This window comes from Anguilla rostrata, chromosome 6 (assembly GCF_018555375.3).
Source record: "Anguilla rostrata isolate EN2019 chromosome 6, ASM1855537v3, whole genome shotgun sequence".
Lineage (NCBI taxonomy): Eukaryota > Metazoa > Chordata > Actinopteri > Anguilliformes > Anguillidae > Anguilla > Anguilla rostrata.
In genome coordinates, this window is record NC_057938.1 from 22,479,402 (window position 1) to 22,494,861 (window position 15,460).

The 15,460-nt window shown below is 43.6% G+C and overlaps 1 protein-coding gene across 1 annotated transcript in view; it reads left to right on the forward strand.

Moving 5' to 3' along the window:
* Positions 1 to 15,460, forward strand: part of dis3l2 (DIS3 like 3'-5' exoribonuclease 2) — a 44,136-nt gene that overhangs the window by 11,352 nt on the left and 17,324 nt on the right. Inside the window, exons 5-11 of the mRNA XM_064339030.1 lie at positions 1,265 to 1,466; positions 5,204 to 5,298; positions 5,968 to 6,197; positions 7,163 to 7,336; positions 12,785 to 12,864; positions 13,937 to 14,049; positions 14,747 to 14,854. Of these exons, the coding sequence (XP_064195100.1) occupies positions 1,265 to 1,466; positions 5,204 to 5,298; positions 5,968 to 6,197; positions 7,163 to 7,336; positions 12,785 to 12,864; positions 13,937 to 14,049; positions 14,747 to 14,854 (1,002 nt within the window). The remainder of the gene's footprint in view (positions 1 to 1,264; positions 1,467 to 5,203; positions 5,299 to 5,967; positions 6,198 to 7,162; positions 7,337 to 12,784; positions 12,865 to 13,936; positions 14,050 to 14,746; positions 14,855 to 15,460) is intronic.

The following is a 15,460-nucleotide window of genomic DNA, read 5'->3' on the forward strand; positions in this document are numbered from 1 at the left end:
CACCATGATTGGCATGTCAAAATTAAATGGCGTCCATTAGTGATTACAATACAATTAGGCAGTTCAGTATTTTGAATTAATATTTTTTCATTTTTTTAAATGAGCTTGTCTTTACTGATGGGGTAAGTGGGAGTGTCCTGAATCAAAGGCAGTGTTAAAGTGTTAATAACCCATCTGCTCTGGGGAAGTCAATACTATTCATTTTGGGCTCTCTCTGATGTTTTGGTCTGTTCACGCTTTTTTACAAATTAAGTGTGTCTCCGAGTAGCTTGTAAGGTTTAAATTTAAGTTGTTCTTTTACAGTAATATGTTCTGTACTGTGTCATTTCTGCAGTTAGCAGCTACAGTGCAGGTCCAGATATCAATATAAAGTGTTCTTTTGGAGAAAATCTGATACTGCCAAGCCTGGATTGTTTTCTAGTTAATATTAATGAACATGTAACGTTACGCGTGACATGACTTTTGGATGTCTGCCCATAAACGCAGCAATTTAATATATTATGTCATTATTTTGGTGCTGTAATATGTTAGAAAATTTAGTAAATGAATAAGTTAATATAGTTTCAAATAAAGTTTTGTTGGGTTTGTGTGCATCAATAGTTCAATGAGATTGCCAAAGCAAACTTTCGCAAAAAAAAACGCCATCTGACTTTGGCGTAACGTGAGACAGACGTTATTGCCACACAGTAACCCACCAAGAGTTTTCTTGTATTTTCATATGTTGGTCTTAGCAATGGACAAACGTCCAAAAATAAGGGTGTTCCATCAAGGTCCAAAAATAAGGGTGTTCCATGAAGTCACTGAATAGTGAAACAGGTGAATATAACACCCACTCACGGTAAATGTAATGTAATGCTGGAATTGCCCACTGGTACTTTCGGTGAGGCTGTCCCAAACTCAGTAGCGCGAGTAGTGGGGCAGCTCGCATTTCCTGATGGTAGCACATGCACCCTAGACATTCCACCTGTGATGGATTGGTGACCTATGCATTCGTACCTGTTGCCCAATGCATGCTGGGATAGGCTCCAGGCCTCCCGTGATCCTGTCCAGGAATAAGCGGGATAGATCACACATGGATGGATTTGTGAGTAAAATGCATGTGAAATAGGTTAGCTCCCCTTAACTTGCGCTCCTTTTAAATACCACACTTACTTAAACTGCTAAAAGCTTTTAGATACCTGACTTTACTCTTGCATATCTCTCTGACTTTGTTCTCACATAAGTCAGAACCTGATTGACTGGTTACCACGGTGTCCTTCCGCAGGTGGTGAAGTCGGACACCGACGGGGAGGGGACGAGCGAGCCGGAGATCCCGCAGGGGGAGCAGAAGGCTGGGCAGCCCCCCAGCCCCGATGTCGTCGTGGAGGCCCAGATCAGCGACGCTGCTGAAGATCAGCCTGACGGGGTGGAGGCCCAGTGCAGAGACACCACCGCAGCTCTGGAGGGGCTGAATCTCAGTGCCACAGGTACGGCACGCCTGCAACCTGTTACGCTGACACACAAATAAGTCTTTAGAAGGACCATACAGTACTCGCTCATTACCAGTGATGAGTGCAAAACGAATAAAATAGAATGCAGTCCCAACTTCATAGTGGTTTTATTGTCAATTTGTCACTTCATAAGTGGCTTTATTGCCTGTGAATGGACACCAGTACGCACTCCCTGAAGAATGAGAAATCCAGGTGTCTATCACTTTTTGAAAGTAATTGTCATTACCCAGTATCATTTGAAGATTACTCAGTTTTTTATATAGAAATGTGTCCAATTCCCACCCTAATTTGTAATATCCAATTAACTATTTGTAGCCGAGTTCAAGCTTGATCGCAACTGCCAATTCAGGAGAGTGTAGACATCCGAGGCTCTCCTCCAGAACACGTGGTGTTGAGCAAAGCCCATAGCCAAGTTCACCTAGAATGGCGTCTGGGGAAGACATCTCGTGTGCAGCTTTGGCTTGCAGTCCACAGGCGTCTGATTGGACAGTGAGGGTCTGTGCAGAGTGATGAAACACGGGCCCCTAAATGGCTGAACCCTCTCGTACGGTAGGCGGCGCAATCGCCAATTTCGTGTCGCCCTATGGAGCTATCGGCTCAAGGCTGAGATCTGAGTCTGTGGGGCGGTTGCTCTATTTCTGATGTGGCAGCAGGAAAAATTCAAATGCCAGTGCAGGTACAAGCAAGCTTTGGAGGCTGAGCAGTTCCCGTTGATTGGCGTGACCTGCGTTTCTGTGGAGAGTTTGACCAGTCCTGCAGCTGACAGCAGCTCTATAAAAGCAATCTAACACAATAAAACAATAAAAAAAGATACCACTAATAATTTCCCTGGGAGTCTTTCAAAAATATTTCTGACCATATATAGTAATAGTTAGTCTAATGTCTAATAATTATTTTACGTCAAAAAAAATGCCAAAGAATATGTGAACTGCATTTTCTCTGCGTTATTTAAAATTCTTCTAATTGCACAGTGGCAGAAGGAAAAGGAAAAAAAGCTTTGATCACCCGTACCGTTTCTGCCAAGTCTTATTTAAACATTGCAGTGCTGCTGCTGGTTTAGTAGTCTTTACATACAGAAAGAAGAAGATAACATTACCATGGCAATAACAAGGTGTGAGCAACCTGCCTGTACAGGACATGGAAAGGCTCATTGTAAGCCGTGTGGGGTTTAGCAGTCAGCACACCGCCGTATCTATGGACACAGCTTAGCGACCGGCTGGTGTTCAGCCCGTGCCTGAAAAGCAGGAGGCGAAAGTCAGTAAACGCTAGCAGGCTGACCCACGGGCTTAAGGAATGAAGGACGTTCCACCGTGTTTGGGAAAACACTATTTAGCTCTCCCCCACTCTGAATTATACTTTTTTTGATTTCCTTATTGCCGTGGAAACAGCGTGGGTGTCCGTTACGTGTTCGCGCGCTCTTTATGTTTGCCTCTTATAAAATGAGATTAAGGGGGAGGAGATTAAGGAGGAGGAGAAGTTCTGTTCCGTTCTGTTGGCTGAGAAGATCGGCCCTGGTTTTTGACGTCACCCTTCATTGCGTTGAATGCACTTCATCGCTATAGGTGCTGGGTGTTTTTATAAAAATGTCAGTTTTATTTTAATAGCTTTTATAGCGGGTGATCTGTACGTGCTTTCTGTGGCTCGCTTGTTTTAGTAAGCTCGGGAACCGATTCGTTAGGGCGCGCATACCGTAAAAAAAGAACCCTGAAATAGCTTCAGGATCCTCGATTCATGTATCACTAATGACAAGTATAGCGAAATGTTGAAAGCCATTCCAATGTGTCAGCGCTGATTTACTGTGGGGTCCCAGTATATGAAAGAGATAATTGTGCTGCAAGTGCCAGATTACCTGTTCACATCATCTGCCATTCCAAATCCTTCTCTCGGCACTTAAAAGGAGTAATGCCGTTTTGTAGCGTTTCAGCATTACTCTGCATGGATTAGATGACCTCACTGCTTTGTCCTTTAACTCCTAATTTTCAGATTTATCAGATTTCCAAGTCGTAGTGCAGGTCCAAGACATGATTTTATGAATATCTGGGCTTAGAGTGATACAAAATTTAAGAGTTCTTTTATCATCAGACAGCTAAGTGTTGAAATTCTTCCTGATTAAGTATAATATTGGTGAGTACCCATTGATGACATTATTCCTCGGGGGCGACATAGCTCAGGAGGTAAGACCGATTGTCTGGCAGTCGGAGGGTTGCCGGTTCAAACCCCGCCCTGGGCATGTCGAAGTGTCCTTGAGCAAGACACCTAACCCCTAACCCCTAACTGCTCTGGCAAATGAGAGGCATCAATTGTAAAGCGCTTTGGATAAAAGCGCTATATAAATGCAGTCCATTTACCATTTACCATTCCGCCTTGTAAGTGGAGCTGACCTGAATCTTCTGAAGGTTTGAAGATTCCGTGGTTGAACGCTTTGACATACCTTCAAACCTTGGAATTGTGTACATTTTGAAATTCTCTACTTACATAAGTGTACTGTCAACATTTTGTTGATGGTATAAAATTGTGTTATTCTGACTCACTGTAATTCTGTATAATCCTATTGAAATCGGTCCCTCAAGGAAATCAGTCTGTGGATATATACTTTCTTCATACACCAGTACATTGACATCTTTAAAGGGAATATCTGCTAGGAAAAACACAGAATGATGAAATAAGATTATTCCTTGTACGGTTCCCTTATTATTCCATAAAGAAATCAATTTGAAAGAAAATCGACCGTACTGATCCTAAGAATAGTGTTTATTTTGTGACTCAGCTTGATGAAAATGAAGAGAACCATAGAGTCTGGATTCAATCTGATCACACTGGGTGTCGATTTCCTGATGAAACGAGTGTTAGTAATTTTCTTTGTGTAACATAAAGTGGATTTAGAAGCAATATAAATTTTATTGATTTTTTTAATCATTAAAAACTTTATCATGAACTGTAGAAGAAAGGCTTTGCTCATTAAATATCCGCAGGATGTCTGGCATTGCTCAACAGTAGGGATGCAGACTTCGTTAATGGAGAGCCCTAACTGCCAGCCTCCAGGCCATGTCAAATAAGCACTGACAAATTGAAGTCATTTTGTATACCTTCAGACTTGTCATTCTAATTCCAGGGTCCAAGGGTTTCTTACTTTAATCAGCAGGAAGCTTTGGAATGCGGAGACACCGCGTTCTTCTATTGCTAACAATTCATTTACATGGTTGGTGGTGTTCTCTGGTTGGTTTGTTTTCCTCTGTTTGAATAGTGAATGCCTTATCCTTGCTTTTGTAACATATTTCCTTTTGTTATGCCAAAATAGCTTAATCTGATGGAGCATATCCCCCTTGATTTATTATGTTTGCATGATCTCTGGTGGATGTCATTTTCTCCTGGTTTTGATATGTTCATCTTCAGGCAGATGTATGCTGCAGGGGGGAAAACGGCATGGAATCAAGTTGCATCTTGAAATAGCTTAAGATGCATATCTTTGTATGATATTTAATAACTGTGTTAAACTGGTTCTTAAAATAGCATGGTTACTAACAAGATTGTAAATCTTCAGAAACCAATTGCTCTTGGAGGAGTAAAATGCGTGGGATGCAAGAATAGACTCTTCTTTTATTTTGTTGTGGAAATCGCTCAAAGGGGAATGGCTGAATTTCTTTTCATCGTGCGTTAACAAATTAGCAGTCTGTAGTCAGCCGTTTTGTACAAGTAATCTCGTTTTGTTGTAGGATCTTCCCAGCAGAACAACGGTGAAGGTTCAAATAAGGATAAACCATGTAACTCCAGCACTGTCTCGGAAAAGTGCCTTCAGAGGACGGCGAAGGTAAGGACTGTGTTGTGAAAGGAGTGGCAGCTACTGGCACATCCTGTGTACCTGTCAGGCCTCTGGGGAAATTAGCGTGTACCTCCTTCTTATTGGTCCGGTTGGTGTTCCGTGTCGCCGGTTAGTTAGCCAGCAGTCACCTCCGAACGCTGCTCTGCTCTGTAGGGAAACCGGTAGGAATTTCCGCACTGTTGGTCAAGCGGATTACATAATGGAGTTTCTGCTGGCCTGCCCCCACTCACTTCACCCCTCTGCTAGCGGCCTTTGATTGCAGTTTTGCTGAAACTCCTTAAACCTCTGTGGTTTGTCATGGTAATGCACGAGGATACATATCGCCATCCAGTCGCTGCAACAACGTAGAAGCCCTTAAGGGCAAAAGCTTGTCTTTTATCTGTTTTTATCATCTGTTTTTATTTGAGTTTGCTTTAGAGGCACAGATTCTTGTCTTACTTTCTTGGACAGTGCTTCTTTCAGTTTATAAATGGTTTTTAGTTTCAGTTCTTGATACGGTATGTCACAAACAGTACACCGTCATGAGAAAGTCATTGCTGACCCTTCAGTCTCAAATCAGTCGCAACCCTGTAACCTCAGTGGGCGTAAAGCTGAAACGAGACCAGAGGAGACACCAGAGGTTAGCCGTTAATGCTTCCTGCTACCGTCCCATCCCAGGTGGTCTACATTGTGGAGCAGAAGCACTCGCGGGCTGCGACGGGCTTCCTCAAGTTCCTCCCCGACAAGGACTTCGCCATGTTCTCCCCCACCGACCACCGCGTGCCGCGGGTCAACGTGCCGCTCGCCGACTGCCCGGACTACTTCGCGTCTCGGCCCGGCGACTACGCCAAAACCCTCTTCGTCTGTCGCATCACCCACTGGCACGACAACAGCACCTTCGCCGAGGGGTGAGTGCGCATGGAGCCTGCCGGGGAGGGGGGAGGGGGGAGGGCGAGCGGGCTTCGGAAACACCCGGAAACTGGTTTAGCCCTAAAAATTTCTACCTTCATGGAATCAGTGAAGACATTTCATTCTTTACCTTTTGGAAATTGAGTTTGCTTATAAATGTGTTGAATGGGGACTGGTGATGGCACACCCTGCTAAGGCAAGCGCGCATGATCTCCCAAATGAAGAGGTTGCAACCCTTGAATACTAACAGGGGTTCTAAATTTGGGAAAAATTGGGGTTTATAAAAATAAAGTTTGTAAGTATTATCAATAAATTGATTCATCCTCATATAAACAAAATGCATAATAGCCATGTGAAATATACCTACATCAGCCATGCTTCAGTGTTTAATTTATTGAAAGTGGAGCCATGTTTGTAGTTTCAGGGCAGCATGTATAGGTTATATCATCTACTTCAAACCCGCCAGGCAGTCAAACACACTGCATTGCTATTAATTGGTTAACAGTGTGTGCTTTAAATAATCACAAAGTGATTAGACAATCTTTGTGTGTCATAGCTGGTGGAAACTAGTGATAATTACAGCGCAATTAAGTTAAATTACTTTCAGTGATATTCAGTCATAAAATGTCTACACCTCTGACAGTTCTTTTTGTGCCAAGATAATAGGGGCCGGTCAGCAGTATTTCTGTGCACACAATGGAAATCTTTTCTATCTTTACTTTTGCATTAATATGTGAACAGAGTACATCAGTTAAAGTTTGAATATAATGAGGATTGATCTTTGTTCTGTCAAACAAGATTTTAAGGTTGATGGGGACAAAAGTTACAACAATCGTGATCGCAAATTTGTCTCTTGTTACGTGGAGAGTTTAATAATTTTTCATTATAAAAAAATATTTCAGTTCTTTTAACTTTCTGACTTGCAAATTTTTTCCCCCTAAATGTCTTTCTTAAATACCTGAAGGCGGTTGGCTAAAAGCCTTGGACAAGCCGGAGAGATAGAGCCAGAGACTGAGGGCATTCTGATGGAATATGATGTGGACTTCTCCGAGTTCTCTGAAGAGGTCCTGCAATGTCTGCCCCAGAACCTGCCCTGGACCATCCCACCTGAGGAGCTCTCTAAACGGAGGGATCTGAGGTCGGTAGCCCTTTCCGCCAGCACATCCATGACCCTGTTTAACAGATCTTTCCACCATCACATCCATGAGTTCTCTTTAACAGATCTTTCCACCAGCACATCCATGACCCTGTTCAACAGCCCGTTCCACCAGCACATCCATAAATCCTCTTTAACAGCTCTTTCCACCATCACATACATAATACCTGTTTAGCCATCCTTTCCACCAGCACATCCATAACTCCTCTTTAACAGATCTTTCCACCATCACATCCATAACTCCTCTTTAACATTGCACATTTCAGTTGGTTTGAAGGAAACCATATTATATGTTTATCATTTCAAAAAGATCAGATTGACACTTCCATATTGTATCGGTCTTTGTTTGTGATATCATGTTGTGAATTGATATTTCAGTCCTTTAGAGGAGTAAAGCCCATTACTCTGCACATTTACTTCTTTGCTCGTCCCTTATTTCCCCTAATTACACCTGAAAAAAATATAATCATGCTCAACTATGATAAGATTTATTCCATTTAAATCAAGCCACTTACTAGCTGTTTTTCTTTTACTTAAATTTATTTTCAATGGATGCCTTATAATTAAATAGTGCTTGTAAGTTTAAGTATGCAGAACATTTTCTGTGTGAAATTATCTGGCCATTTTACATCAAAGGATGAATGTTTCTTTCAAGGGAAATTATGCTTTTCAGCATTGTCTGCTTAGTGTCTGCTTCGTGTCTTCTTAGATTCTGGCTAAACTTAATTGAACTCTCCTCTTAAAACACCTTCATGACCACATGATGCACACTTAATAATCACTCGTTGCAGGGTAACTGGTGGCAGCGAGAACCTGCATCCACACCAGCCCTCCAGGACTGGAGGCGCCCATTTGTACTACACTAACCATAAGGCCGCTGAGCTCGGTGTGGCTCTTTTCTCTCTGACAGGTTCTTCAGTTTCCTACTCTGCACATGTGGGGCTTCCCCATTATTTCCCTTGTATTGCTGGAAAAAGAAACAGTATTTTCCTTTTTGGCTTAGCATGAGGTAGCTTTAAGTGTGTGTGCAGCAAGGGTGTATCCGTGTGTGTGTGTGTGGTACAGCGGTCAAGAGGGGGGACCGCACGTTCCGGACTGTTAAATGTTCAGACCGCTCCTTTTCCGACCGCGCACATGCTACAAACCTCAATTCCCCTTTCGTTCCTTTTCCGATTTTCCGTTTCTCCGTCAGGGAATGGGGATTCCGTTTTTTTTGTTTTCTGTCGATGAAACGATTCTGTCGGGCGGGGTGTTTACGCTCCGCTCCAACACTACCCAGACGGGGCTTGCCCACGGCTCGCGCACGAGGAGCCGAAATTTGCATCGAAACAAAGAGCCCCTTTGTTGTTGTTTGGGCGATTTCGAGCCAGTAAAGGCCTTTCTGTTGTAGTAACAAAGCAATCAAAATTTCAAGGAAACCTGATCATCATCTGGTGTGTATAAATTGCGGTTCCCTGACGATGTTCAGACCTTAAGGAGGTTTTGCAACGCCATCGTCGAAACGATGGTTTAGAGAGTCTCTTTATTTTCCTTATGCGGCTCCTAAACAAAATTGCTTCACTGAGTATAAAAAGTTGCTGTGAAAGTGGCTGATCTGGCATGATTATGTATATGAAAAGTACTTGCTGTGAAATATCAATCACATTGTCACCAGTGGTCTGTGAAATGGATGCTTGCAGTAGTTGATGGTAGTAGAAGCACATGAGTCCTCCACTTCATCTATTCTGTATGAGTTTGGCCAGTTAAATGTGCAATATGTCTCCTCTGTTTTTTGGTGGGCACAAGAGGCCTTGGAGAATAACTGAATTGCATGGCAGTGTAGTTTTATTGCATGCAGCGCAGGAGTTGTCTTGTTGTGTCCAGTTTCTTGTGACCAGTAATTACTGCATTGTGCATTTTTCATTGTGTGAAGCCTGGTGTGTTTTGATGGGTCATCTATCCAGAGTTATAAGGTGTTTTAGTGTGTGGAATGCGCCCTGATCTGGTATCAAATCCTGGAGCGTTAATGTTGCAAGACCTTAACCTTTCCTGTTCTACCACTGCCCCTCTGTTTTAGCCACATTGGAGGAGGTTATATTGCAAACAAATAAACAATTTAACCAATTTTATTTTCTGAGTTTTGAAAACTAATGTTAAATGTAGATTTCTCAAATAGTCATCAAAGGCGCCAATGTTGTGTTGCAGAGAACAGTCTGCTATATCACTAGTTAATGTCACTGATGAACTAGGTGTATTGGCTGCAGACATCTTTTGTAGACTGGGGGTACACCTTTCATTGAGGGTTGAGGGGGGGAGGAGAGCGTATGCCTGGTACTGACACGGGAGGAGGAAGGAGGCATTATGGGTGCTTACTATTGGAAGAAAAGAATAGGATGTCCTGAAATTAACATCATCAGATGGTACATACTCGTTTCCTCACACAGGACAGCCCAAACTCCCTACCCATGCAAGCTCGGGGTGTGACTTCCAAATGTTTAAATTGCTAACAAAAATGCTAAATGTTTAGGAAAATCTCTAAAACATTTTTGTGTGCTGTAGCACAGCGTATGAAAGGTAGTTTCATGCGACGTTCTTTCCCTCTGCAAATTCCAAAACTCAAATCTTTTGCTATTATTATTATTATTATTTTGTTATTTTCCCCCCTTTTTTCTGGCCAAGCATATGTCAGGGAGCCATTGTTTCCCTCTGCGGAGTGTCGAATGGCGCCGTGCGCTGGTTGATTGGCGGGTCGGGACCCGCCGCAGTACAGTACGGCGGCACCGTTCGTCAGGCCGAGCCGCTCAGCTGCACGTGGGCGAGCGGATAAAACCGAGCGGCTCCGCTTTCACAATGAGCGTGGGCTCCGCGCGAACGCGATGACTGTTCCGCCGCGGTGGCCCTTTGAAACCGGCAGTGTGTCGGGAGCTAGATAAAGCCAGCTGAATACCGCGAGCTGTCCCTTTTTTTTTTACATTGTTAAGAAGGCAGCCTTTTCGTTTTGGGTGACCTTTTTGTGACGCACAAAACGTTGAAGAAATTTAGATAAGGTCATAGTGAAATCCATGGAGGCAGCTGGTGTTAAAGGAATCTTATCGCACCACAGAATTTTAGAAAGCTGGCAGGAAGTGTTGGTGCTAGTTTAAAATTTGATCATTTCCGGATTTGTGAATGAAAATTTACAAAAATTGTCCTTCACTATTGGGCCTTATTCTGCGTTCGTACGCAAACCCCCACCCATTCGGGGGAGTGTAGATGTCCATGGTTCTCCTTCTCCGCGTGGTGTCGCTAGCTGCTTCTTTTCACACCGCAGGCTACAGCTAAGCTTGCATAGAGTCGGAGGAAGACTTTCATATGTGGCTTTGGCATGTAGTCCACGGGCACCTTATCTACCGGCGGGTGTGGCTAGTAATGAACCCCTAACCGGTTGAACCCTCCCATGCGCTCGCCAATTGTGAACAGTACTATGGAGCTACCCGCCGCAGTCATCAAGTCAGTTGTAATTGCATGTGAAAAGCTACGCAAGCGTACTTCTCATAAAAATAGGATGGGCTTTATCCTGCCTGTAGGGGGTTTGTTGGTGTTGTGTTTTGGATGCGTTTGTTCAGTCTGGAGGTTTTACTTTTTATTTGTGTGAATCTCTTTGTCTTTCCTATTAGTTTGCATGCTGTTTGGCGACAGCTTTCAATAAATAGTTTTTATAAGTTTCTGTATTTATTTTTCACGTTTATCGACATGTCCAGTTTCTGAAGCTGAATCGGTCCTGTTCTGTTTAGTTGTAACCGTCTGAGGTGGAATGTTAGTGGTGCAAAGTGTGCACGTGAAGGACGTTAAATGTTTGTACTTTTTAAACTTGCAATGGTGTTGTTTTCCTTTTTTTTCCTGCGACAGCTCTTGCGCATCAATGAAAGTTAAGGCGGCTTTGATTTTGAATCAACCAAGAATTTATATTGGCTTTCATTGTGTGAGCAAACTACAAGTAATTCAGATGCAGATTCTGTTATCCTCTTGGTGGCATGAGGAATCATTCGAGGATCTGCTACCATCATTCAGCGTGTTAATTGTGGGTTTCTTCTGGGTGTTCACTTCTGATGCGATTGAACATGGCTCTGTTGCTTTCATAGAGAAGTGCTAGCTCTTCTCTAAAGTTTGTACTTGGCGTGTTTGTCGCCTGTTTCTTATGAAAACCCCAGATGAGACTTTCATTTTCTCTGGATAAGGCGTTTAATGAAATAAATGGGATCTTGAGTAGTGTGCTTAGCTTCATCAGGAATGCTTTTTAAATTTTATTCCATGGCGTTCCTTCATCCTTTTGTGCCAGTGCTTTCACTGCTCGTAAATGGCAGTATCTGTCCTAATCAGCCGCGTTAGAGCAGTCTTTATGCATTTCCATCAGTCCCAAATGTAGAGCTTTGTGCTAACCAGCTGCATTAGCTTCGCGTTAAAACGAGGCACTTCGATTTGATCTCTCGAAACCCATTTGGGGCTGTTCTGCCAGTCGCCTGTGTGAAAATGGCTTCTGTATTCATTATTCATTTTGAGGGCTACAGGTACTTTATCCACACAAGTGCGATTAGGATGCGGTGACCCGCGTATAATGTGTTCATTTTCGCTTTAACCCGCGGGGCCTGCGTGCAGGGGTTTGCCCAGCTCATTTTCCTGAGCGCTGATTACTGCTCAATGTGGAAGCCTTTTGTTTCACGCAGAACAGTGGCTGTTATTTCTTCTATTGTCTAAACGGTCACCCAGTACTTTGTATTTGCGGATAATTCAGATGCAATTTCCACGAATGCTTTGAAATGTAGGCATGATTTCTTTGAAACTCTCAATACCTTACAGGAGTGGAATATAATGCGGTATAATAGAAATATATTTGTCTTCTTGGAAAACTCCTTGGAAAAACATATTTCATAACAGTGTGATGTGCCAGTGTCTTAAAATGGCAAATTTCCACTTACCAATATGTTATAAAATGTTGCAGTATATTCATATATGTATTTAAGTGTATTTTCAGATGTATTTCTTTTCTGTAGGGATGATTCCACATTGAGTTTCAGCTATTATAACAGATTACTAAGTGGTAAAATCCCATAGACCTGTATACCTTTGTCAGAGAACTCCAGTATTTTATTGTAAATTTATATTGTGATATTTTATATTGTGATAAAAAATTGTGCTATTTGAACATTTCTGATGGTACAACCTGTGGTTGATACTCAGGGTGTGATGCGACACTCAAACACATGTTTCCAGCAGCACTTGCTTCTAATAATAAATCTTGGGTGTGATTTACAGTATCAACTTCAGATGGGGGAAGGCTATGCACATGGTCCCCTACACCGGCCATAGTGCATTTTTCCATGGGACTTCCTCTGGACGTTCTGTTTATTTTGCCGTTTCCCTGAGTCGCCATAGTGAAGCCTGTTTTTGTTCTCGCCGTGTTCTGTCCTGTAGAAAAGAATGCATATTCACGATTGACCCAGCAACTGCCAGAGACCTGGACGATGCCCTGTCCTGCAAACTACTCCCAGACGGTATGCCACTTCATTTGTTAATATACATTTATTCACCTTCCATTTATTAATACGTTTTCTCATTATTTTGAGCTTTACATGCTTGGCAAAAGCAGACTACATGAAACACAGAAATATTTTAGAGATGAAGAAATGGAATTTCAGAACGTCATATTCACTCTCCCAGAAGCTTTCTGCAAATTTTTTTTTTGTCAGTGCAACACAATATATGGCATTATTAGCATCCAGATGACGAGGTGCGGGCGGGGTGGGGGGCAGGGAGGGAGCCTGGCTGCAGACTCAATGTTTGCGCTGTTTGTTGTCAACTTCGAGTAACGCATTTTAAGCACTTGTTGAGATTTCATTAGCATGAGGAAGATCAAATTGACATGGCTTTGATCTGACAAAACCAATTGGACTATTGTGATGAGGTGAACCCAATGGATTGGCCCCATGCAGATAACTACAGTCAGATGTGTTCAGTTGCAGAAGGTGCTGATCCAGTGGACATCCAGGCAGTCAAGTCCCCTAGGTTAGGCTTATGTAATGTCACGGAGGGCAAGGATAACCATGGCAGGCGCCATTGAAGCAATCTGGCTAATTAGCGGAACACATTTTCCCTGATGCTGCAAAAGCTGTGCCTCGCTTTCTATGGGAAATCATACTCACCCAAGGCCTGCAACACACAGCTAGCTTTGCGTTTCTCGTACCTTTTTCCCAACAGCTTGGTTCTCAGAGCCTTATTATGATGTTGAGAAAGAGTTCTAGATCTAGTGCTATTTTGGATTCTTTACAAGGAACTGAGACACCATAACAAGGGATGCATTTCCAGTACAATATGTGCATTCAAGTGAACAGTACTCTGGCAAATGATTACTTATATTAATGATTCGAACACTCTTCAGACTTGGATTGTCTTTTTTAAATCTTTTCTCTTGGATGTCAGAGACTACAGTAACTGGTGCAATGGCTAGAACAGCAACAGTTATGTTGTTTTCAGGTGGCTTGAAGTGATTCATAATGGCATGTTCAGGTTGTACCATGTAGGGAAATGGCACCAGGTCATTTTTTGAATTCCTTCCCTTTTACGCAGGAAACTTTGAAGTGGGAGTTCACATCGCTGATGTCAGTTATTTTGTGGAAGAAGGGGAAGCGTTGGATCTCGTGGCCAGCCAAAGAGCCACCAGCGTCTACCTGGTGCAAAAGGTCCATTTCTTAATTTATATTTCTATTTAGCTTTCATGTCATTATGGGTCATATGTTTGTTGTGGTTTATTGATTTCTGTTTTTCGTCTGTGTTTCTCTCACCTCTAACATCTCCACCGGGCTTTGGACCTTTGCAGCCTAAGCATGCTCATCTGCAAGCCAGTTTTACACCCCACTGGCCACACAGTGGTACAGGGGAGCTTGCACTTTGAGGTGTTGTGTGTTCTTCGATGTCCCTGTGGCTCACACAAATGGTCCAAACATTGTCACCGCTCATTATGTTTAATAAATGACATGGGAGCGTAATAGCTGCGCTCTGTTATCTCTCTCTTGCATTTGCACTCTTGACCTCTCCCAGTTTTTCCCCTTTTTCCCATTGGCAGAATCCCAAGTGTGATCATACTGAACAACATAGAGTTCTGTGCCTGTTAAATCCATATGTGTGGGCAAGTGAGTGCCTCTCATGTTGAAGACTTGACTTTTTGACCTGCTGCGGTTGTGTGGGAATAACTGTGATCTGGCTCTCTCTCTATCAAAGAAACGCGATCGCCACTTGAGTCTGGCTAGCCTTTAATCGGCGGAACCCGCGGCCTTCACCTCTCATTTACTCACCCCGCGGTTTTGGCGCGCGACCTGAGGGAGGCGCTGTAAGCGGAGAGCGGCTCCTTCCTGATTGAATTTTGCGCTGCCCTTGCAGGTGGTTCCAATGCTGCCTCGCCTGCTCTGCGAGGAGCTCTGCAGCCTGAACCCCCTGACCGACCGGCTCACCTTCTCCGTCATCTGGAAGATCACCCCGCAGGGCAAGGTAAGCCTCGCTCCAGCCCCACTGCGGCCTTCCCGCGCCCCGGTCAAAGGGCGCCGCCCAACCCGGGGCCCCTTGCCTCCCTTCCTCCCGACCCGGGGCCGCATTAGGTGGGGCGTGCGCGTCGGATTCGGGGCCGCCTGTCGGGTACCAGAATTTGGTTTAAAACGGGAAGACGGCACTTTCCTGGCGCTTTCAGAGAAGATCGGGTGTCGCAAAGCGAGAGCGTATGAAAACACAGACAGGTAATCTCCATATCCATTAACAACATGAAAAGGATACGAGGGGGAGCCGACAAAGAAAGGACAGAGAGAACAATAACAAATCTCCCGCTGAAGTGTGCGCGCTCTCTCAGATCAGCCCGCTGAGATTTTATTCTTCCTTTTCCAATTGGCCGGTTAGGGTCTTTCAGCTCAAATGAAACTCCATTATATAAATTGTCAGGTGCTCAAGATTTTGGTCTCTGCATTACCGAAGGAACTCTCGTGCTCTATAATGGGAAAGTTCCTGTCACTGGAGCCTCTCTGAGCACCATGCACTTGTGAGGCAATATTGTGGGGGGGGGGGCGGGGTGTCAGAGACCAGCCTGGTGTAAAGGAACGAGTCTCA